This window comes from Ovis canadensis, chromosome 5 (assembly GCF_042477335.2).
Source record: "Ovis canadensis isolate MfBH-ARS-UI-01 breed Bighorn chromosome 5, ARS-UI_OviCan_v2, whole genome shotgun sequence".
Classification (NCBI taxonomy): Eukaryota; Metazoa; Chordata; class Mammalia; order Artiodactyla; family Bovidae; genus Ovis; species Ovis canadensis.
Genome location: NC_091249.1, coordinates 19510899 through 19534727, shown reverse-complemented (window position 1 = coordinate 19534727; position 23829 = coordinate 19510899). Strand labels below are relative to the sequence as shown.

At 58.3% G+C, this 23829-nt stretch overlaps 2 protein-coding genes across 2 annotated transcripts; both read right to left on the bottom strand.

Annotated features, from left to right (window-relative positions):
- Window positions 1-4869: 4869 nt before the first annotated feature.
- CIST1 (colon, intestine and stomach enriched 1) lies at window positions 4870-10309 on the bottom strand. Its single transcript, XM_069589040.1, has 4 exons — window positions 9695-10309; window positions 6694-7083; window positions 5154-5305; window positions 4870-5037 (listed from the first exon to the last, which is right to left on the bottom strand). Exons 1-4 carry the CDS (start codon window positions 9798-9800, stop codon window positions 4990-4992), a joined length of 696 nt encoding a protein of 231 aa, XP_069445141.1. The 5' UTR covers window positions 9801-10309; the 3' UTR covers window positions 4870-4989.
- Window positions 10310-10878: 569 nt separating this feature from the next.
- IQCN (IQ motif containing N) lies at window positions 10879-23524 on the bottom strand. The gene is made up of 2 exons (XM_069590291.1): window positions 23349-23524; window positions 10879-22239 (listed from the first exon to the last, which is right to left on the bottom strand). The coding sequence occupies exon 2, from the start codon at window positions 22207-22209 to the stop codon at window positions 10963-10965; it is 11247 nt and encodes a 3748-aa protein (XP_069446392.1). The 5' UTR covers window positions 22210-22239; window positions 23349-23524; the 3' UTR covers window positions 10879-10962.
- Window positions 23525-23829: the final 305 nt, after the last annotated feature.

Sequence of the window (23829 nt, the reverse complement as noted above, 5' to 3'; positions counted from 1 at the left end):
TCAGAGCTGCAGGTGGGGGAGGGGAGGGTCCTCTGGGCCTCTCAGCTGCAGATTAATAAACTGGCCATTCCGGACTAATTGCTTTCCTCACTGAGAGGCTGGAGTGGGGACAGAAGGCCTGGTGGGGGGGGGGGGGGGCGGATTGCAGAGAGGCTGAGAAGCTGGCTTGATTTGTGCTCTCTTGTCTCTGAAATCCTGATATCCCCTAGCTCTAGCTGCTAGTCTTGCCTCTCAGACTAGCCTCCAATCTGTTCCCTGCCTACTCCTGACCCTCCTGTGGCTCCCAGCACCCCTAGATCACAACCCACACCCCTCATCACGGCCCCAGAGGCCCCACGTGCCCTGCCCGCCACTGCCTCTCACCTTCCTCCATCTCCCCTCGCTCTACCTGCCCCAGCACCATCAGCCTTGTCATAGCTGCTCCCTTAAACCTGCCTCAGCGTCTTTGCACAGGCTGTGCCCTCTGTAGGAACTGCCCTGCCCCCAGCTCTCCCCGTGGCTGGCTCCTTCTTTACATCCATTCTTCAGCTCAAATGTCACCTCCTCAGAGAAGCCCTCCCTGCCCAATCTGGGAAGCCTCAATCACATTCACCCACCTTCAGAGGATATCCTTTTTCTTGGTTTAAGGTCTGTCTGCCCAGCCTGTGAGTCCCTATGTCCCCAGGCCCAGGGCAGGAGGCACCCCACGTGCAAGTGGAATGCCTGATACTGTGAAAGAGTGTTTCAGGGAATGTCAAAGATGCCCACTTTAAAGAGAAGGCAGGTGCAATCTGGAGAGGGAGACAGCTGCTGGGGTTCACCAGGGCCGTGTGATGACACACCACAGTAAAGAGGGCAGCCAGGGAGTGTCCTGGGCCCTCGGAGCAGCTGGGGAGTCGTCTCAGCTGACAGGGGTTCAGAGCTCAAAAAAGGGTCTGGAAGACTCAGGTTCACGCTCACTCAGCCACTCAGCTTACGGGAGAGAGAACCTCTCTGTCAGTTTCCTCGTGTAAACTGGAGTCACCTTCATCTTTCTCCTCCACTTGCTAGCAGCTGGGGCATGGCTGAGCAAGGTAAGTTGTGTGGGACCTTGCCTGCTGCTGGGACCACCTCATACTGACTTCTCTCCAGCCACATAATTTTAGCTTTTTTTTTTTTTATTTTTTTAAACACTAGCATATATAGCGGAGAAGGCAATGGCACCCCATTCCAGTACTCTTGCCTGGAAAATCCCATGGACGGAGGAGCCTGGCAGGCTACTGTCCATGGGGTCGCACAGAGTTGGACACGACTGAAGCAATTTAGCATGCATGCTCACAGAGCGTGAGTGTCCCAGCCGCTCGGGCAGTAACCTGGGATTCAAATCCAGCCCCTTCCCAGTTCCTCACTCACTACTGTCTTACTCCTGCCTCAGTTTCCCTGCCCTGTAAAGAAAGGAAGTGTGAGAGGCTTCACACTCTCCTCACCCTGGACTGAGGACACCCAGACCCCCTTTCCTTGGGCAAAACCTTGCATCCAGACCAAAGGGGACCCTACTGCCTTCCCTCCCCTCAACCGCCTCCACTGGTCTCCTGCCCTTACAGTGACAGCTGCAGCTAGGGGCTGGGTCCTTGGAGCAAGCAGCCTCCTCGTGGCCTCTCAAGGCTTCACTCTCCTCACCTGCAAGTAGGTCTTCAGGATGCCCTGGGTGTTCCTAAGTACTGGGACCCCTGCCCCCACAGCACACACAAGACCATCCCGCTTCAGTCACAGCCCCACCCCTCCTGCTCACCTTGCTTAGCGGGAAGGAGAGCACCTTCTGCTATGCCTCAGGGAAGCCCAAGGCGTCTTTGTACCTGGGGAGATGAACATGAGATCTCTGGGCTCCGGGAGCCCAGCTATTCCCCTGCGAGATTCCCCTAGACAGAGAGCCCACTCCCACAGCCTGCACCCTCTCCTGGAAGACACTCAATCACAGTAGCCTGGGCCAGGCCACTGGCGCCAGTGTAGGACAACCGTCCAGCCTTCCTCAGGGGCCTCTGTCCAGGGGCAGTGGGTCTGGCACCCACACGTACTCCCCAAGCCCCTCCCAACTCCCTCCCAGAGTCAGCAGCCTTGGAGCATCAGGACCCTCAGGAAGAAGTCCCCTGGCCCCATGGGCTGTCCATTTAGCTCCCAGCCCAGCTCTGAACAGTTCAGGGACCCCAGCCCACCACTTTGGAACCCCTCAAACTCACACAAGTTCTGAGAGGCCTGGGTAGGTCTGAGCTCACTGCCACGACTGAGTCCTGTGACCCAGCGGGAGCCGGGGGGGTGGGTGGGCAGGGAGGACTAAGCCTGCCCAAGAGGCAGCCCAGGGTCCCCGCCCTGGTGGAGCCCCTTAACTGTCTGAGCGCCAGCCCTGAGCAGGACACACCCACACCCACGTGCTACCCTCAGGACCCAGCCGGAAGTGGCAGGCAGAGAGACTGGGAAGGGGTGAAAGGGTCACTGAGATGGTGTGAGACGGAGTGGACGGGAGCGTTGACCATCTGTGTTTGTGCGGGGAGAGAAGGGGGTGGGGTGAGCCCGGAGTGGGCAGGCATTAAGTTTAATTGTTCCCGTGTTTGCTGAGAGAGGGAGGGAGACAGCGAGAGAAGAGGACAGACCCAGAGAGAGAGTCGGCAAGAGATGGAGACAGAGAAACAGGGAGAAGGGAGGCAGAGAGGCAGAGGGAAGCGCAGTTCTGAGGCCAGAATTGGGGGATTTGGGGAAGGTGGGACGAATTAGGAGATTAGGGTTGACATGCATACACGACGGTGTGTTAAACGGATAATCAGTGGGAAGAGCTGTATAGCGCAGGAAGCTCAACTCACTGCCCTGTGAGGGGTGGCGTGGCAGAGTGGGAAGGAGGGCCACGAGGGAGGGGATTTGCTGTGCCGTCCCTAACTCCTGTCTGACTCTTTGCGAGCCCAGTGACCGCAGCATGCCAGGCTGCCCTGTCCTTCACCATCTCCTGGAAGTTGCTCAGATTCAAGTCCATAGAGTCAGTGATGTTACCCAGCCGATTCCTGCTTTGCCACCCTCTTAAGCGGATACCATTTCAGGGGATCTTCCCGACCCGGGGATTGAGCCCAGGTCTCCCGCACTGCAGGCAGACGCTTTCCCTTCCGAGCCACCAGGGAAGCCCTGAGTGGATGTCTGTATACATGAAACTGACTCGCTTCATTGCGCAGCAGAAACCAACACAACATTGTAAAGCAACTGTTCCAAATGAAAAAGGATGGGAGGACTTTATTTACCCCAGTCCCTGGGGTCTGGGACCCGGGCTTCACAGCAGAGTCCACGAGAATGGCTTCAGGAACATGCAGATGGCTTCCAGGGCGTCCCTGGAGGCTCTGGGAAAGTTACTTGTCATGCCCTGCTGCCCCAGGCAGACTGATGACCTTTTCTGGTCCTCTGGTTGACACTCACTTCACGAACAGTGGGGGCTGGAGCTGCAGCAGGAACTGGGGGCCTCCAGGAGGGGCTGTGGGGTGAGGGGGCGCTGTGGCCAGGGGAAAGGCCACCTCCCAAGCTGCCACAAGCTGATGTTTCACCAGACCTGCCGCCTGCCCAGGAGGCCCTGCTGTCCCCTCCGCCTGCAAGAATCACCAGAGCGTGACCCTTCTGGGAGCAGGCTTCACCTCCATGTTCTGGGTGACCTTGACCCCCAGCCCCTCTGACCACCCATTTTCACTGTACGGTAAACCCAGACCTGAATCGTGGCCAAGGGACAAGGGTAAGACCCAGCCTGAAGCCTCCATGTCCCAAGCTGCTAGAGAATCCTGGAAGGTCCCCATTAGAAGGGAAAGCCCATAACCACCGGGAGCCTGAGCCCCAGGCCTGCCCTGCCCTGAGCTCAGTTTTCCCTCCTGTACAATGGGAGGGAAGAGAATGGATGCCTGGCTCAGACCTTGGGAAACGGGACTGAGATAATGGAGGGGTTGGGGGTAGTGGTGGCTGTTTTCTAAGCTGTTTATTTATATTTGCTGCGTCAGCTCTTAGCTGTGATGTGCAGGCTCAGTAGTTGCCACGTGAGGGCTTAGCTGCCCCCTGGAATGTGGGATCTTAGTTCCCCAGCCAGGAATCGAACCCACGTCCCCTGTATTGGGAGGCAGTTTCTTAACCACTGGACCACAAGACTGGGGTAGCGGGGTGGGGATTGTTGTGACTCCCTGCTCTCTGCCTGCTTCTGGCCCTGTCCAGTCTCCAGGCCTTTGCACAGGCTGCTCCTGCCTCCCGCAGAGCCTCTCTCCCTGCTGATCTGCCCTCCTAAAGACCTGAAGTTGGATGTTGGCACTTGCTGCATGAAAATGCCCCCACGGTGTTCTGGCTAGAACTCAGGCTCTTTCCCAAGCCCACCTGGTGCTCCACATGCCCCTCCCTCACGCTCTGACCTTACTCGTCTCCTTGTTTCCCAAACACCCCGAGTGTTTCCTACCCACCACAGGGCCTTCGCATTTGCTGTGCCTGCCCCCAGGCACGCCTTCCCTGGTGTCCCCACAGCGGCCCCTTTATCTCTTTCAGGTCTCAGCACAAATATCACCTTCCAGGGAACTCCCTGGTGGTCCGATGGGTAGGAACTCCATGTTCTCACTACTGAGTGCCTGGGTTCAATGCCTGGTTGGGGAACTAAGATCCCACAGGCTGCATGGTATGGCCAGGGAAAAGAGTATCACCTTCCAGAGAGACCTCCCTGCCCTCTCGGCAAACCTGGGCACACAGGACCCTGGGCTCCAGCTGCAACCCCACTGTGTGGCCCTCAGCTATTTGAAATTACATCACTTGATTACCTGGCCGCCGTCGGTCTTCCCTCTTGAGACTGTGGGCTCCATAAGGGTGGAGAAACGGTCCCCACGCTGACCCCAGCACAGAGTAGACACTCTAAAATGTTTGTCAAATGAATTTATGACTCAAGATGCCTCGGAGGAGTGACAGGGGCTTTACTGCCCCTCGCCAGATGCCCCAGCCTCATCCAAGTCCCTCTCCCTCAGCTTCAAAGATGGAAGATCACGGCAGTCTGTGGTGGGCAGAAGAAGACCTTCGACTCACAAGCCCCTGAAGGAGGAACACACACGAGGGGGTGCTCAGGGACCAGCAGTCTCTGCAGCAGGGGCCTGCCCTGCTTGAGAGGGCACCCCCACCCCAGCCCAGCCTCCCCCCACCATGGATACCTCATCCAGCTTCTGGAACTCAGAAACCCCGTTGTGACAGCGCCTCACTGCCATGATCACACCTCCGATGAGCAAAGCAGACACTAGCAGACACACGGCCACCACCACACCAGGGTTCCTGTGCAACCTGAGAGCCTCAGAGTCACCTGGAGCTAAAGGGAGGAGCCCTGAGTCAGCCACGGCACCGGAACTCTTCTAAGACTGAGACACACCAGGGCCCCAGGGCCTTTTTTTTTTTTTTTTTCACTGTGCCGAGAGGCATGTGGGATCTTAGTTCCCTGAATGGAACCCACATCTCCTGCACTGGAAGGATAGAGTCCAGGGCCTTTAAGTCCCTTCTCAGGACGCGATGCTTACTTTCCTCTCTAGTGGCTGCTCGAACTATCTTTTCAAGCACATTTTTTTACTTTCACTTTTGTTTTTCTCTTTCTTTTCTTTTTGAATATGTTTGTCTACAAGGCATTCGCTTTGTTTGCTGTGTTCCCACGCCATTGTTGGCCATTTCTGGGAGTTCTTGCAAAGTGGGAAAAAAAAAAAAAAATTCAACCTAAATCTGAGTTCCCAAATGCAGTGACTTTCTGAGGCTATGTACAAAACGTGACGCTTTGTAAAGATGGTTTTATATCCTGTGACTTTAAGCAAAATGTTTTTATTTATAGCAAAGTGTTATTGAATTTATAGCAAAATGTTATTATACTTCATGTTTACACTCTTCTTTGCATGTTTTGGAGATAACATTATTTTGAATGATAGATTTTTCTAGAGCCTCTAAAAAATGCTTGGCCTCTGTGGACCCCAGGGACTCCGTATAACCACACTCTGCAAATTCCCCACCCTCACCACCCCAACTAATACCCCATTCACCCCATTTCAGCCACCTCACTTCTTGGTGGCACCTCAGATGCACCAGGAACAGTCCTACCTCAGGGCCTTTGCACCGGCTGTGCTCACTGCCTGTCCTGTTTCCCTCTAGGTACCGGCATGGTTCCCTCCTTCGCCTCCTTCAAACTGAGACCTCTGCGGAGTAGTCTTTTAAAATTTCAAATCCTTTGCACTCACATTTCGACCCTTTATCCTGCTCTACTTTGTTCTTTTATAAACAAATTTACTTATAACCTATCTTCCAACATAACCGTTTCCCACAGGACTTGACCCACAATAGGTGCTTAATAAAGCCTGCTTGGGATGAAGGTCTGAAGAGGCTTAGGTGATGGGAGGTGAGGGGTGGGGTGGGGAAGAGGCCCTTCCCAGCACATTCTTAGGACTGTGTTTCCCCCTGGTGGTCAATCCCAGAACTGCAACTTGGTACCCCCAACCATACCCCCTTGCTGTTCAGTCGCTCAGCCTCCTCCCACTCTTTGCGACCCTATGGACTGCAGCACTCCAGGCTTCCCTGTCCCTCGCCATCTCCCAGCGCTTGCTCAAACTCATGTCCATTGGGGCAGTGATGCCATCCAACCATCTCATCCTCTGTCATCCCCTTCTCCTCCTGCCTTCATTCCTTCCATCCCCCTACAGGCCCCAATGTCCCAATACTCACCATAATCAGATGTCTCGAATGTCCGGTCAGTGGTGGCCAAGGACGCAGAGGGAGGCAGCGTGCTGGGCTTGGGGTGAGTGGGACTCCAAGGCAGGGTGGCCAAGGAGACAGAACTCAGGGCGCTGGAGGGGGAGGTGACGGTGTGCTCCGACCTGGGGGAGCCAGGGCTGGGGTGGGTGTCTGGCTCTGGTTGTGAGGAGGTGGGCTGGGTGGTGGAGGTTGTCCCTGAATTTGAGGGGCTGTGGTAGGTTGTGGCCTCTGAACTAGGGCTGTTGGGATGGAATGTGGAGCCTGTCTCTGGGCTCTCTTGACTGGTGTGGTTTTCCCAGACAGTAGGGGAGCTGTTGCTGAAGGGAGAAGTCAGAGGTTTGGAAGTCGAGCTGTCCATCTCTGAGGTTGTAACATGTGGGAAAAAAAAAAACACAATTGAGGTGTAGGAAGGAGATAATTAGGAACAAGGATATGCAGCCCTGGCCCCAACCAGCCAGATGCCTCTTTCCCTATTATGCCAGCAGACAGCACCCACCACTTAGGGAGACTTGGAGGGATTAGGGCACAGTGGGAGTGCTCATTGGGAAACTGAGGTGTTCGTGTCTGAAGTTCCTCATCTGAGTTCCCACAGCCAGCATTTCAGTCTGGGGTGGACCCTCCCTACCCCTACTCTTCTTTAGGGCTCTGGAACTCTTCTGGATATAGGGAATGGCTGCCAACCCAGGCAGCATGCTGGGCAACTCTTTGAACCCTTCTGGGACTCAGTTTCCTTATCTGTAAAATGGACATCACAGAAAGTCAGAGTCTCTGAGAGCTCACGCAGGTCTGATACTCAGTGACGCTGGGCAGCAGAGATCCACCTCTGAGCTCCCAGAGAGTATCGACCCTAATCTGCTTTCCCAGGTACCTGGAAGGTCCCCATGGTTAAACTCAAGGTTTTAATGGGGGCACTGAGGCCTGAGCTCTAAGAACAGTCAGCAGATATTCATTGGAAGGACTGATGCCGTAGCTGAAGCTCCAATACTTTGGCCGCCTGATGCCAAGACCCAACTCATTAGAAAAGACCCTGATATTGGGAAAGATTGAAGGCGGGAGGAGAAGGGGATGACAGAAGTTGAGATGGTTGGATGGCATCACCGACTCAATGGACATGAGTTTGAGCAAGCTCTGGGAGAAAGTGAAGGACGGGAAAGGCTGGCGTGCTGCCGTTCATGGGGTCACAAAGAGTCAGACACAACTGAGCAATAAGACTCTGGAACCTCTGCTACCTTCTTCTAGCTGCTCCCTAGCTTAGGGCCCAGGGGCCAGGCTGAGGGTGGGTAAAGATTTCATGGGCCACCTCCCACAGTTACTTCCTTCCCAGCTCCAGGCTGCTGGTAAACGTAACTGATTGCAAGTCCATTCATCAACCATATCTCGCCGCACCCAATCCGCTCTGCCCTGGGTGGATCTTTGTGCTTGCCTCACCCTAAGCAGCACAAATGAGGAAATAACATCTGGCCCTGACCTCAGGAGGGGGCTGGGTCCACATGCAGACCCTATTTCTCTAACCGGTTTCCCAGTTCCTGAGGGGATGACAGATGAGTCTAGAAGGAGGCATGGTATACTGGCCTGACTTTATCGTCATTTTACAGGTGGGGAACTGAGGCTCACAATGGTAGTGTCTGGCCCACAGTGACTGGGAAGTAAGAAGGCTTTTCAACGATCTCCAGGGGAGAGTAGCGCGGAACCATATGCACCACCACATGTGGAATAGACAGCCCGTGGAAATTTCCTGTATGACTCAGGGAACTCAGACTGGGGCTCTAACAACCTAGAGGGGTGGGAAGGGATGGGAGGCGGGAGGAAGGTTCAAGAGGGAGGGGACATATGTACACCTGTGGCTGATTCATGTTGATGTATGGCAGAAATGAAACCAATATTGTAAAGCAATTATCCTTCAATTAAAAATAGAGTAAAACACAAAACAAAACCTCCAAGGAGTCAAGGACTGAGTCCAGCCTCCTCAAACTGTCTCCTACCATTCTTTGAGAAGGAATCCAGATGACAGAGGTTTCAGCTGAAATGAAGATGACTCAGGGGCCACAGTGGACCCCAAGCCAAGCGAGACCTCTGAGGAGTTGTACTTCTAAAGCAAACTAGGGAAAACTGGAAAGAGGAGGTTGTGGAGGACATAAGCTCTGCTGAGTGCCTGGCACAGATAGGGCGCTCATGAGCTGCTGGAGAGCCGACCAGAAGGTGAAATGGGGCTGAGTCTATGCGCCGTGCCAGGACTTTGCTTTGCCCAGAGACTCCTAGACCAGGAGGCTGGCATGAGTCAAGTCAGCTGGTTTAATCTGGGTCTGGCACAGGCTGGGAAATTTGGCTTGTCTGAGCCTCAGTTTCCTGAGCTATGTGGTCCTTCTGAGTAAAGCTTTTGTCTGCTATGAGAGTCTCATTTTGTGGTGGCCTCCACTCTGATATTCCAGGTTTGGGGTGGGACACTGGTCAGAGGCTTGATGGGATGGAATGGATGGGGGCCATGGATGCGAGAAATCCAACTCTTCTCCACCCCAGGAGCTGTCTTATAGGGAAACAAAGAAATTAAGTCGGGGGCCAAGAGCCTACCCTGGGAGCCGCCGAGGCTCAGTGACCAGGAAGTAAGCCCTTCTCCCGCCCGCATCCCCGTGGCCCCTGGGTTCTCACCCTTCTCCCTTTGGGGGCGCCTAAGAGAAATTGAGATTGGGAACGGAACCTCAAATTGGGTAGGAGGCATTCACCAGCCTGTTGCTGTTCATGTAATGCTGGGGTGGCAGCCCTGGCACCCTCAGGACTGGGGTGAGGGGTGGGGGGTGGAGGGGCTGGTGCTCCCGCTGTTCTTGCTTCCAGGAGGAGCAACAGCTCCGGGCTGGGGGCGCGGGGGTGGCGGTGGCAGACTAGTGTGGCCTGAGGGAGGTGCCCAGACACCAGGTGTGCGACTAGGCCGCTCCCCCCTCCAGCTTCCTGGAAGCCGGATCTCACCTGTTCTTACCTGTGGAGCTGCCCATGGGAACAGAGGGATTCGCATCAGAAGCTTTTAGCAGCAGCGGCAGTAGAGCCAGCAATAGAAGCGGCGGCGGCGGCGGCGAGCTCGCCATTCTTGCGTGAGGAGCGGGGGAAAGACGGGCTCCGCACAGGTGTGTGGCCAGGTGCCCGCTCTTTACACCTGCGCGCCCCCTGCCGTCGGCGCGCGGCACTGTTCAGGGCCGAGGCGGAGGTGGGGCCTCCAGACGCAGGGCATTTGAGGGCCCTACTGTTCACCAGGGCTGATATTCCTGACTTCCTCCTCCACCTCTCCTAACAAACCCTCTTGGTTCATGACCCCAAAGCCTTACACTCTGCCTGTCCCCTCAGGGGACTTCCCAAGTGGCGCTAGCGGTAAAGAATCCGCCTGCCAATGCAGGAGACGCAAGAGACTGCAGGTTCGTCCAATGCAGGAGACGCAAGAGACTGCAGGTTCGATCCCTGGGTCGGGAAGATCCCCTGGAGGAGGGCATGGCAACCCACTCCAGTATTCTTGCCTGGAGAATCCCATGGACAGAGGAGCCTGGTGGTCCGTGGGGTCAGTGTTGGACACGACTCAAGTGACTTAGCACGTACACATGTCTCTCCAGGACATCCTTGCCCCTCCTAGCTTCCACTGAAGCCCCCGCCACTCTGCTGCCCCTCTATGCCTTTCCCAAGTCCATGCTGTCACCCCCATGCCCCTCCGCTTGGCCAGGCTGCCCCTCTGGGTGCCCCCAGGCCCCTCCCTTTGCTGTGTCTCTGATCCCACCTGCATCCAGGTCTCTCTCACCTAGACTGGGGCCCCTTGAGGGTGGCCCAGCATCCCCCAAAGTCAGGATGTGGCTGGAAGCCTCTAGGATTTTCTAGGAACAAGGGCCTCATGGTGGCCATTCCAAGTCAGGCCCCCCAGACAATGGCTTCTGGGGTGCTTCCGTCCACAACTGACTGGACACTGCCCTGCTCGCCCTGGATGAATACGGTGGCACATGTGAGTCCAGGCTGGCCGCCCTGACCTCCGCGGAAGGCTTAGGGTCCTGATTCCAGGCACAGACCCCAGGTGCCTGCGGCATGGCTGAAAGTTTTGGACCCCTCTGGTCCAGGATGTTCTAGGTCCCCCAGATTTCCACCCTACACCATGCCCGAGACGCCCACACGCACAGGAGGCCAAGATCCAGGCTGTGGAGGGCTTTATTCATGAAACCCAGAGAGCCATGTGGCCCCTCCCCTGGCAACCCCCACCAGTAAGCCAAGGTCCTAGACGCCTGGCCACTGCGTGTGCCGTGAGTTGTCCCACACCGCTGGCCCCAGGAGCGCGTCCGTGGTGAGGGAGGCCCGGGCGCTGTGGCCGCGCCAGGTGGCTTGGAGCATCTTGGCTGCTTCCTGTTGCTGCTTCAGCCGACGGCGCGCAACAAAACCCCTCCAGGCAGACTGGATGGCTGTGGCCGCCTTGGCCTGAGGAAGGGGTTGCCAAAGGCTCTGGGTGGTTGACTGGCTCAGGCAGCCCCGCGGCACACCGGCCTGGCTGGCAGCACCCCGGCCCGTGCCATGCACCACCCGGGTGGGCAGGGTGTGGCCGCACGTGTGGCATGTGCGGGGGCTGGAACCCACAAGCATCACCACGCTGGGTGGGCTTCCCAGTCCGGAGGTCAGTGACTGGCAGAGAGCGCAGACGTGTGGCTGGCAGGACTGGAAGCAGCGGTGGTCGGACGTCTTCCTAGCCCCACTGCCGGTCTTAGCCCACACATTCTGGAGCAGCATTTGCTGGGTGCGGCTCTGGCGAATGATGAAGCCTCTCCACGCAGCCTGGATGATGGTGGCAGCTCGGCAGAGGCGGGCCAGGTCCCGCCGCACACGGTAGCCACGCCAGGCAGCTTGGATGATGATGGCCCACTGGTGCCACACCCTGATGGTACGGCGTACCAGGAAGCCACGTGCGCACGCCTGGATAATAACCACCGCATGGATGATTATCTTCTCTACAGCCTGCACGGATGCCACCAGCTCCCTCGGCTGTCTGGGGTCCACCGCTGCCTTGCTGCCCACGACGTCCCACGGCACAGTGCCCCTGGCTGGCTCCCAAGTGCCGCCGGGGGCCACGGTGCTGCCCCTGGGCCCAACTGCTACACTGGGGATGGTAGAATTCCACGCTTGGCCACCAGACATGGCAGTGTCCTCCGGGCCCTGGAGTACAGCGGGAGTCAGGGAGGCCCCAAGACGGTCAGCCGGAGTCAGGGGCACCCCAAGACGGTCAGCCGGAGTCAGGGACACCCCGAGACTGTCAGCCGGAGTCAGGGATGCCCCGAGACTGTCAACCGGGGTCAGGGACGTCCCGAGACTGTCAGCCGGGGTCAGGGACGCCCCGAGACTGTCAGCCGGGGTCAGGGACGCCCCGAGACTGTCAGCCGGGGTCAGGGACGCCCCGAGACTGTCAGCCGGGGTCAGGGACGCCCCGAGACTGTCAGCCGGGGTCAGGGACGCCCCGAGACTGTCAGCCGGGGTCAGGGACGCCCCGAGACTGTCAGCCGGGGTCAGGGACGCCCCGAGACGGTCAGCCGGGGTCAGGGACGCCCCGAGACGGTCAGCCGGGGTCAGGGACGCCCCGAGGCTGTCAGCCGGGGTCAGGGATGCCCCGAGGCTGTCAGCCGGGGTCAGGGACTCCCCGAGGCTGTCAGCCGGAGTCAGGGACGCCCCGAGGCTGTCAGCCGGGGTCAGGGACTCCCCGAGGCTGTCAGCCGGAGTCAGGGACGCCCCGAGGCTGTCAGCCGGGGTCAGGGACTCCCCGATACGGTCAGCCGGAGTCAGGGACGCCCCGAGACTGTCAGCCGGGGTCAGGGACGCCCCGAGGCTGTCAGCCGGGGTCAGGGGCACCCCAAGATGGTCAGCCGGGGTCAGGGACGCCCCGAGACTGTCTGCTGGAGTCAAGGGTGCCCCGAGACTCTCAGCAGGAGTCACAGAAGTTCCAAGAATGTCAGCGGGAGTCGCGGATGCCCCGAGACTCTCTGCAGGAGCCATGAAGCTAAGGGAAACTGGAGACGCCTGCAGCAACTCCTCCCTAAAAAGGGGCCGCCGAGAACCCCTCGGTGAAGACTCATAACCCAGAGACACCCTCCGAATCCCTGGGTTCAGCTTAGAGGGGGCCATGCCATGTGCCAGCTCATTAGTGTGGATTATTGGCGTTAAGGCTGGCGGTGCACCCAGGGAATGTTTAGGAAATTTCTGCAAGGACTTGGGGGCATCCTGCTGCTCCTGACCGGAGGGCACAGTCCCAGCTGCAGAACTATCTGGCTTTTCTGGTACAGAAATAGCATGCATGGACCTGAAGGATGTTCTAGGGTGAAGGGGCCCGTGGCCATTCTGAATCAGACCGCCAGCTGTCATCTGGGGTGCGCTGGGAATGGCTTCCTTCTGGAAACCACTGTACATCATCTTTTTAACCAGGGATGGATGAGGTGAAACATGTCGCTGTGACCTCCGGGAAGTGCTTTGGGTCCTTGTCCAAGCCACAGACCCTGGGTGCAAACCGCTGGCTGCAGTATTGTCATGGGTCGGCTTGGGTGACCCTGAGACTCCAGTAGAAGCCATGACCCCATGGGACGCATGAGTCACTGAGGGGCTCTGGGGCATTATATGAGCCATCAAAGCCTTTTGATAAGCCGAGGGGCTCCGGAGTGTAGTGTGAAAGCTTGGCGTCTGCGGGTGAGCCAGTGGGGCCCCAGTGCCCTTGATGGGCACCGTCTGCACACTGGGGCTAGCAGCCACAGTGTGCGAACCAGGGGCCACCAAATTGGTCTCTGACCTGTGCTGCAGGGTTGGGGTGCCACTACTGACCGTGGAGGGCTTAGCAAGACTCGGGGACTGGGGAAGGACAGAGGCCACACTGCTGGGCATTGACTTAGCTTGGCCGGGAGCTACCTCCTCCGATAGCGGCCTCTGGTCTTTGGGAAGAGCCTCATTCTCTACAGGAAATTCTTGGCTGTGATCAGTGTCTATTGCCAGGGGACTATGGTATATCCATGGGGTTGCCTCAAGGACTTCGGACCCCTGCCTGGATATGGACCCCTGGGGAGGAGCCCTGCCCGAGTCCTCTGGTCTCATCACAGTCTTGGGGTCTGTGGTCTCAAATTCTGTCATCACTCCAAGAGCCTGGTTCAACTGTGCGGCTCTTTGCAGAACTGAAGGTACTTGGTATACTCCACCGGCCATGCCAGGAGCTTCCTGGAGGGGAGCTTGAGCCAGGCCAGGGGGATGGGATGCCTGCAAGGTGGTTGTGGACCCTTCACCTGCCAGGCCCCCATGGTATGGACGAGGAGAGATTCCAATCAGCAGGGACCCCTGGGGAAGGCTCGGGGCCATGCCTCCTATTGTGGAGGGTGGACTGGCTGTACTAGCCATGGACTCCAGAACTAGGTTCTGACTCAGTCCCCCAGGCACAGATGCTGTGTCCACAGTAGAGTTCACAGGACAAGGAGGGATTCTGGAGTCCACTGCACCTGCCACTGAATCTAAGAGCAGGTCTGGAGCAATTAGACTAGCTGACGATTTCACCGAGAGACCTTGCTTCTTCCCATCAGTGCTAGATGCTGCAATCAGACTGGGGGACACTGAAGTCGCCACAGAACTCATAGGCACGGTTCTGGCCGTGCCAGTTGCCCCAGACCCTGGAGGAAGGCCCTGGGCTACAGTGCTGGTCATGGGATCTAGAGCAAGGCCCTGGCCCACACCACCAATCACAGACCCTGGGGGAAGGCCCTGGCCCACGCCACCGATCACAGGCCCTGGGGGAAGGCCCTGGCCCACGCCACCGATCACAGGCCGTGGGGGAAGGCCCTGGCCCACGCCACCGATCACAGGCCCTGGGGGAAGGACCTGGCCCACGCCACCGATCACAGGCCCTGGGGGAAGGCCCTGGCCCACGCCACCGATCACAGGCCCTGGGGGAAGGCCCTGGCCCACGCCACCGATCACAGGCCCTGGGGGAAGGCCCTGGCCCACGCCACCGATCACAGGCCCTGGGGGAAGGCCCTGGCCCACGCCACCGATCACAGGCCCTGGGGGAAGGCCCTGGCCCACGCCACCGATCACAGACCCTGGGGGGAGGCCCAGGCCCACGCCACCGATCACAGACCCTGTGGGGAGGCCCAGGCCCACGCCACCGATCACAGACCCTGGAGGAAGGCCCTGGCCCACGCCACCGATCACAGACCCTGTGGGGAGGCCCAGGCCCACGCCACCGATCACAGACCCTGGAGGAAGGCCCTGGCCCACGCCACCGATCACAGACCCTGGGGGGAGGCCCAGGCCCATGCCACCGATCACAGACCCTGGGGGGAGGCCCAGGCCCACGCCACCGATCACGGACCCTGTGGGGAGGCCCAGGCCCAAACCACTGATCACGGACCCTGGGGGAAGGCCCAGGCCCACGCCACTGATCATGGACCCTGGGGGAAGAGTATGGACTACACCATTGACCACATAACCTGGTGGAAGGCTGGGGGCCACACAACTCAATATGGGCCCTGGAGGAAGGCTCTGGCCCAAGTCTCTGATCATGGACCCTGGGGGTAGACTAGAGGCCACGCCACCAGCTCTAGAGCCTGGGGCCATAGCACTGGGCATGCCCACTGCAGGCTCCTGGCTGGTAACAGCAGCTTGTTGGGAACTGGTGGAGATTGTGGACACAGAAGGACACCGGTGGTCCAGAGATACTGGGAGATCCACGCTGACCTGAGATATGCTGGGGCACACAGTGGTCATGGAAAACCTAGACGAACTCGCACCCAGTCTACCGGACACTGAAGCCTGAGAGAAGCCAAGAGCCACCCTAGCCGATTCATGAGTCAAAGGGGCAGCAGGCACGGAGGCACGGGATGTCCTGGGAGCCACGCCCCTGCTCATCCGAGATTGTCTGGGGCCCATAGTAGGGGCCACACTCCTGGATCTGCCAGGGGACACAGGTACCTGAGACATACCTAGGAACATGCCAGTAGCCAGAGTCCCCCGAGACACATCTGGGAGCATGTCGGAGGCTATGGCATCCTGGGATCTGCCCACAGACATGCCCCTGAACAGAGACACACTGGCTTCCTGGCCTAGACAAGAATCCTCCGCCTTGGCCACAGGTGCCTGGTAGAGGTTTGGAGCTGAGACGATGACAGCAGGTTGTTCAGTTACTCTTGGGTGCCTCCCACCAATACCAGGCAGCTGATGAAAGCCCAGGGCCACCTTGCTGAACTCAGGGGCCTGGGGATGCGGGGCCACCCCTCTAACCGTCAGAGGATCTTGACGTGGGTCCACCCTAGCAGACACGGCTGGCTGGCTCAGACCCTGGCCCGCGCCATTAGCCACTGATGCGTATGGTGCACCCGAGGTGACCTCAATGGCTAATGATGAATAGTGCTGACTGGGAGCCACTGCATTCACCCTCAATGATGGTAAATTTGGACTCCTCCTGGGGGCCCAACTCGGCTCACTCATAGCACAACCTGCACCACTGATCACAGGTAGCTGGGCCAGGCTGGGGGTGCCCCTAGAGGCCACAAATGGCTGGGCTAGGCGGGGGCCCACCATACAAGTCACAGAAGGCTGGCCTAAGCTAGGGGCTATCCCACTGGTAAAAGATGGCTGGGTGTGGCAGGGGGAAACTCCAAAGCTCAAAGATGGCTGGCTTAGGCTAGGGGCCACCCTGGTGGTCATAGGTGACTGGGCTAGACTGGGCTCTACCCCAGAAACCTTAGATGCCTGGCCTAGGCTGGGGACAACCCCACCAGTCACAGATGTCTGGGTTAAGCTGCGGGCCACTCCACTAGTCATGGGTGGCTGGGCTAGGCTAGGGGCCACCCTAGTAGTCATAGCTGGCTGGGCAAGGCTGGGGATCATCCCAGTGGTCACAGGTGGCTGGGCAAGTATGGGGGTTGCCCCACTAGTCACAGGTGGCTGGCTGAGCTTGGGGGCCACCCCACTGGTCATAGATGGCTGGGGTAGGGTCAGGGCCAGTTTGCAGGCCATCAGTGGCTGTGAAAAGCTGGGAACCACCCCCTCAACCATCAATGGCTGGCCTAGGCTGAGGGACACCTTCTTGGTCCTGGACATCTGGCCTAAGCTGGGAGTCCGCTTATTGACCACCGATGGCTCAGATAGGCTGCTGGTCATTCTACTGGCCATGGAGAGCTGGCCTGGATTTGAGGCCACCTTACTGGCTACTATAGGCTGAGATAGGCATGAGGCCAACCTACCAGCCACAGACGGCTGCTCATAGACAGTAGAGGCCACATTACTCAATGACAAACTTCTGGCCAACAGATTCCCATAGGGTGCCTGGGACAAACTCTCCTTCAGATTCATGGAGCTCTGATCTGAGGACACGTCTCCCTCATCCTCTGAGTCCCAGCGGACACTCAGCGTCATATGATTGGCCAGTGAGGTCTGATGTAGAATGGGAATCAGCTCTGGGTCTGCAGAAGACTGGTCATGGAGGCTTGGGGCCAGGTGCCTGTGACCTGCGCCCTCAGTCTCTCCCACACTCCTGGGTCCCTGGGACCTCTCTACAGCCTCTGCAGAGAGGAGAGCATTTAGATCAAAGTCCCTGTCCAAGCTGGCTTCCCAGGGCTCCTCCTCCACCACGTCGACAACGGCCATACTGGCCATAGACGTGGTGGAAAGGCTGAGTGAGCTGCAGCTGCGCAGCGAGCTCTGGGAATTGCTCATATCTAGGCCGTAGTCTGTGGAGCCCTGGGAGGCGCTTCTGCACAGCTCATTGTCTGGACCTTGCGGCATACTGGCCACCAGCTCACCAAGTATGTGGCCAGTTATCCCCTCCTGCAGGCCATGTGCCCTGGAAAGGCTACCCCGAGTCTGATTCTTCTCCTTCCCAGGGATGGCTGTTCGGGAAAGGGTGGGTGTCAGCTTATTGCCTGGGGAGGCTTGGAACAGACCGGGATCCACCTGATCCCGTCGCTTGGGCGCCGAGCAACGACCAGGAGCCACGGAGTCGGGCCACGGACCTGCGCTTATGGTGCAGGCCTTGGGGGCGTGCAGCTGTGCCTTGCTCACTGTGGCGGCCTGTGGCGGAGCTGAGCTCGTCTCTTTGGTCACCTGCCTAGGGCCCTTGCAGGCTCGTTTATGATTCGGGGACCGAGTTCTCTGCATGGTCTCCTTGGGGACCACAGGTAGCTGTTGCGGAACTTTGGCCCCTTGGGGCTGGCCCCCACTGGGGGGTACCCTGCTGATCCCTGAGGGCTGACACCAGCAAACAGACCCCCCATAGTTGGCGGCACAGCTGTGGGAGTGGGTGCCCCTCCCACGAGCTGCGGTGCTGGGAAGCTTGCCCAGTGCTAGCCTGCACTCCCCTGGGGATGCCCTTGTGTGTGGGGCCACCCTGCTGACCTCGTGTGGATTGTGGGCGCTTGTGGTTGAGCTGTCAGTGGCCAGTGACGGCCGGCTGGTGCTCGGGCCCACGCCATTAGCAAGGAGTGGCTGCCACAGACTGGAGGACGGCTGCTGGTGGGGCATGTTGGGCAAGTTGGGATCTACGTCACTCACTGTGGGGCCGAGAGCTGATGCCAATTCACTCGCCCTGGGGTGCAGGCACACTCTTTCCTCACAGACCCTGGGGGTCAGGTACAGATTTAAGGGGCTCCTGCTGGGTCCCATCTCCCATGACAGAGTGGGACCCGGGGCAGAAATAGGGGGATACTGGTGAATGGTGATCACTCCAGCAATCAAGGAGGCACCTACCGAGACCACGGATGAGCAGGGTGGCCCCCCGAGCATAGCCCCATCCCCCCTCTCTTCCAAGAACCCGGAGGGCCAGCCTGTGACAAAACCCTCCCAGGCCCCACCCCAGGGAACCCTAACCTTGCTGGGCTGTAGTCTCATGGGGCCCAGGGTGGGCCCCCACACGGCCGACAGGCTCCCCCTGCAGTCCACCTCCACGGGGGCCGGCATCACAGTCATCCCACTTCCCACCGTTTTTGAGGTAGCCTTGGGGAGGCCGACTCCAGACCTCAGGGCTGCCTGAGAGAGAGATTGGCTGAGGACTGCACCCAGCTCACCCTGACACAGGGCTTGGCTCAAGGTGGCACGCTCCTCCTCCGTCAGGGCTTTGCTAAGCACGTCCGCCAGTCTGCTCTGAATGGCCTTAGTGAGCTCGCCCCGGGACAGTGCGCGGGACAGGCTGGTGCCCAGCTCGCCCCAGGAGAGTGCCTTCACCAGCACCGTGCCCAGGATGCCCTGGGGCAAGGCCTTGGCCATCGTGGCTCCCAAGACTTCTTTGGACAGGGCCTGGTTCAGGGCCGCCCTCACTTCCCCCTGGGAGAGGGCTTTAGCCAGCAAGGCGCGGAGGTCCTCCTGGGATCCCAGCACAGCGGCCAGCTCGGCACACAGGGAGGCGAGCTGGGAGGCCGCTAGCTCCTCCTGGCTGGGCGGGGGTGCGCTGGTGGTTGACGGCTGGGCCCGGGCAGCCCTGCTATCCCCCCAGGAGTCAGCGTTGCAGGTGGTGTGGCCAGCAGAGGCCAGCAGAGGCACCAGCATGTTCTGGGTCTCAGCGGCCCCCTGGCGCAGGCCCAGGGTGGCCTTGCCCTGCACGTAGCTGTGGGATGGGAGCTGGCTCAGTAGTCTGTCTTCTGGCTTGGCTCGGGGCAGAGCGCCAGTGTGCTGGCAGGGCTGGGTGGAAGCCTTGAAGCCCACCAGGAGTGGCTGCGACTGCGTCTTGCTGCTGAGTTCAGCAGCCTGGTGGGCCGCATAGAGGCTCTTAGCTGTATCTGTGACCAGCTGGGCCTGGGACTGCGCCTTTGTCAGTCCGGTGGGGAGATGCCCTTGGGACTGCACCTTGATCACTGCCGTGGCCAGCTGGGCCTGGGACTGCGCCTTCATGAGCTTGGCGGGCAGGTGTGCCTGGGACAGCGTCTTAGACAGACACACACTCAGGTGTGGCTGGGCCACGGCTGCTGGCGGTTGGGCCGGTGGATGTCCTTGGCCCTGGGCCTTGGTCAGCTTGGCAGACACGTGCTCCTGGGGCAGGGCCTTAGTCAGCTCAGCCAGCAGATGGGCCTGAGGCAAGCCTGTGGTTGAACAAGGGGCCAGTTGCGCTTGAGGCAGACATGTGCTCAGAGGCGCCCCAGCGGTTCTCGCAGGCCCGTACATCTGGGATTGAACCTTCAAGGCATCCGTCCTCGGATGTGCCCGCTTGGTCCTGTCGTTGGCCACTTTTGCCCAGGTCAGATCCCCGGGCATTTCCACGGCCATACTGATGTGAGACGCGGTTTCTGTTTTGCCTTGTTTCTGGGAGAAGACCTTGATTTTCTCGCCTTCCAAAGGAGGCCCGGCTGGAGGCTTGGGAGCCCCAGCCCCCAGATGCGATGGGGGAAAGCATTCCACTTTTCTCTCTGTCAAGTATGAGCGGGACGAGACCTTGACAGCCCCTGTCGCCTGTCTTGCGTTCATTGCGCCCCTGGCCTTTGGTCCACTTAGACACGTGTGGGATGAGGTGTCGGAAATTCCAGCTGTCGCCGCTGCTGAGAACGGAGGCTTGAGGTTTCCAGCTGCTGAAGGGGGCAGGCACAGGGTTCTGAGGATGGTGGCCACTGAGCGTAACTGAGCTGGAGTCTTGGTGATCATGGCGGCCAGGCGCGTCTGGGGAGGAGCAGTTTTCGCCGCCGTGGCTCCTTGGAACATCTGATGAGATGGGGTCTTGCTCATTGTAGCCACCTGACATGTCTGCAGTGGGGTCTTGGTCCCCATGGGTGCTGGGCGCGTCTGGGGCGGGATCTTGGTCGGCAAGGGCACTGCACACGGCTGGGGCGGGACTTTGGTCGCTGTGGCCGCAGGCCGTGTCAGAGTTGGAGACCTGATCATCGAGGCCAGGAGGCATAGCTGGGGTGGGGCCTTCGTCATCGCGGCCTTCGCCGGTCGTGTCTGGGGTGTAGTGTTGGTCATGGAGGCTGTTGGTCGCATTGGGGCTGGGGTCTTGGTCCCTTGGGTCGCCGGGCAGGGCTGGGGTGAGGTTTTGGTGATGGTTATCATGGGCCCTGGGCATTGCTGGGGTTGGATCTTACTCATCATGGCTGCCAGGCATGACTGGAGTGGGGTCTTGGTCGCTGTGGCTGGTGGGCACGTCTGAGGTGGGATCTTGGCCACTGGGGCTGGGGGGTACGCCTGGGGTGGGGCCTTGGTCACTGTGACAGTTGGCATTGGGCATGGCTGGGGTAGGGTCTTGTTCATCATGGCTGCCAAGCACGACTGGAGTGGAGTCTTGATCGTGGTGGCCGCTGGGCACGTCTGGGCCGCGGTCTTGGTCATGGGGGCTGCTGGGTACGTCGGCGGTGGAATCTTGGTCATCGCAGCTGCCAGGTACATCTGGGGTGGGGTCTTGGCTATCGTTACCATGGGCACCGGGCAAGGCTGGGGCGAGGTCTTGGCTATCGCGGCTGCCGGGTACATCTGGAAGGGAGTCTTGATCGTGGTCATAGTGGGCCCTGGCTGGGAGAGGGTCTTGTTTATCACAGGTGCTGGGCCTGTCCGAGGTAGCATTTTGAGGACCTCTGCTTCCATGGGGGCCTGGGTTTGGGTCTTGAATTGTCCTTGAACTGTCTGGGCGCACCTTCCAGATGGTGGTGGCCCCGTGGCTCCTGCCTTGTCGGCTCTGGCAGTTATTTGCTTGGTCTTCATCGTGTCCCCTTCTACTTGGACAAGGCAGGTACTCCTGACAGTTCTTGTCATCAGGCACGGGCGGCACTTTGCATCGAGACTCACGGGACAGGGAAGTTTGATGGCGACTGTCTGGTGTGGCAGGAAGGTGATGCTGGGGCCTCCGGCAGAGCACATCCCAGGCGGTGACGTGCCCTGGGACTGGAGCAGGGCCAGTTGGTGGGTATAAGTGGCCAGGCTGTCGGAGGAAGGGAACTGGGTCTCCTTGCTCACCATGGTGGGCTGGGCTAGAAGGGACTTGCCCTCTTCCGGATGCTGGAACCGCACCTGCTGGGGCGGGTGGTAAGGGATGTCCCCCTCCTCCACCTTTGCTTTTTTCTCCATCGTCTTGCCAGACCGGAGGAGGCGCCTGGTGTTGAAGCGTCGCCAGGCCTCCTGGATGGCCTTGGCCGCCATCATCTGGGAGATGAGCTTCTGCCGGAGGCGGTACCCCCTCCAGTTGGCTTGAATGAGGGTGGCTGCACGGGACAGCATCATGTCCATTTCATCCACCAGGACATTCCTGAAGGCCTGGCTCTCCAACACAGCCCGGAGGCGAGGGACACGACGAACCACCGTCTTGTCCTTGTCACGCTGTTCCAGAAGGGTCTCCTTGGAGGAAGGTGGTTCACTCTGGGGCTGTGGATGCAGTGGTTCCGGATTGTCTTGGAGATTGGGATCGGGCTGATAGGAGCTCTGCCCACTGGGTGACGCCTGCAGCTGTGAACACAGTGTCCCCATTCTGTCTTGGAAATTGGGGATGGGCTGATAGGAGCTCTGCCGACCGGGTGATGCCTGCAGCTGTGTTGCCTGCTGCATTGTCTTGGTTCCTAGGCGGGTCAGCTCTGCCTGTGGGGGCCAGTAGGGAAGTGGTCAGGGAGCAGCGTCATACGAGACACGAGGCCTCCTGGCTGGGGCGGGTACTCACCCCCCAGAACCTACATGTTCTTGTTCCTGGTATCTTGCAATCTTCCTCCTCTCCTTGGCAGGAACTCCTTCCCAGTCATATGCCCGGGTGGCCTTTCCTACCACCAGGCCACATCATGCTGTGGTTACTTCGACATCAGCACACAGGGCACATTCTCACCTGAATGCCTGACCACCTACCTGCTCTTCACCTTCCCTCTGTATCTGGAACATACTATAAGGACAGCACTGATCATACTGTTTTGGAAATATCCTGCCTGTGTCTGTGTGCATGGTATCATTTGCTTCTTCCCACTGACTAATGGTATTCTGAATTCTTAGATGGTAGGAACCGAGCCTGGCTCATTTCTGTGGCCCCATCTCAGTCACAGGGCCTGGGCTCCCAGTTGTGAAAAGGTAGACATTCTGAGTGGCTAGCCTGGCTGTAAATGAGTAGGGGAGCAGATTGAAGGTTGGATGGATAGATGGATGACTAGATCCTGAATGGATGAATTAGTGGACGAATGAATATTGGATGGGTTGGAGGAACAGATAAAAGGGTTTGGGTTGAAAATGGGTGAGGAAATGAAGTTGATGAGTGAATTGGCAAACAGATCAGTAAATAAGAAAATGGATACATGGATGGATGGATGGATGGATGAGAGGGTAAGCAGATAAATGGATGGAGGTCTGGGTAGCAGGATAATTGGATAGACGGAGGGATGAGGATAGATGAGTGGGTGAGCAAACAGATGGAACATGAGCAGGTAAATGAGTGAGTGAGTGGAGAAAGGTAAAGGCGTTGGTAAAGAGATCAGTGAAAAGGAGGTGGATTGATGAATGCCTGGATGGATCAGAGAACAGATGGGGGATACCATAGATGATGGATAGATCAATGACAGATGGGAGGATGGGCACAGGGAAAAATGAAGAGGTGACTGGATTTCAGAAGTACCCCGGTGCAGAGTATTCAGACACTCAGGCAGCCCTGGAACATAAGACACTTACTTTACAGGAGTCCCCCCTTCTGGCTGAGACCACAGACTGCATACCTTGGAAGATCATAGAGTTGGAGGAGGAGCAGGAGAAGAAGGTGCAATCTCAGAAGCCAGCTTGCAAGAAGCAGCAGCCTTCAGCCCTTCATCCCACGCAATGTGCAGCAACACTGCCCTGGGCTGACTCTGTCCCCAAGACCAAAATGAAGAGATGTTAAAAAAAAAAAAAAAAACCCACAAAAAACTAAATTCTATTTAAAAAACAAAACAAAACCTTTTTTTTTTAAATTGCAAAGTTCACTTATTCAGAGGTAAAACTAGAGAAATAACAGTCAGGTCAAAGAGTAGGGTAAAGCCACCATCAAAAATTGCTATTTTGGAACCTGGGAGGCGTGGGGGAAAACTGGCATTTTGGGTGACTTCCTTGGCAGTTTAGTAGCTAACGTAGTGGCTAATTCTCGTGTCCAGTGGAGGGGACCTGGGTTCGATCCCTGGCCGGGGACTAGATCCCAAATGCCACAACTAAGTCTTGGTGCAT

Bases quoted from the DNA above. Each gene is read 5' to 3' on its own strand.
- IQCN (XM_069590291.1), bottom strand. From the start codon at position 22,209: ATGCAGCAGGCAACACAGCTGCAGGCATCACCCGGTCGGCAGAGCTCC.
- CIST1 (XM_069589040.1), bottom strand. From the start codon at position 9,800: ATGGCGAGCTCGCCGCCGCCGCCGCCGCTTCTATTGCTGGCTCTACTG. The intron at 7,084-9,694 runs GTAAGAACAGGT...TTACAACCTCAG, and splicing joins TCCCATGGGCAGCTCCACAG to AGATGGACAGCTCGACTTCC. The intron at 5,306-6,693 runs GTGAGTATTGGG...TCCTCCCTTTAG, and splicing joins ATTCGAGACATCTGATTATG to CTCCAGGTGACTCTGAGGCT.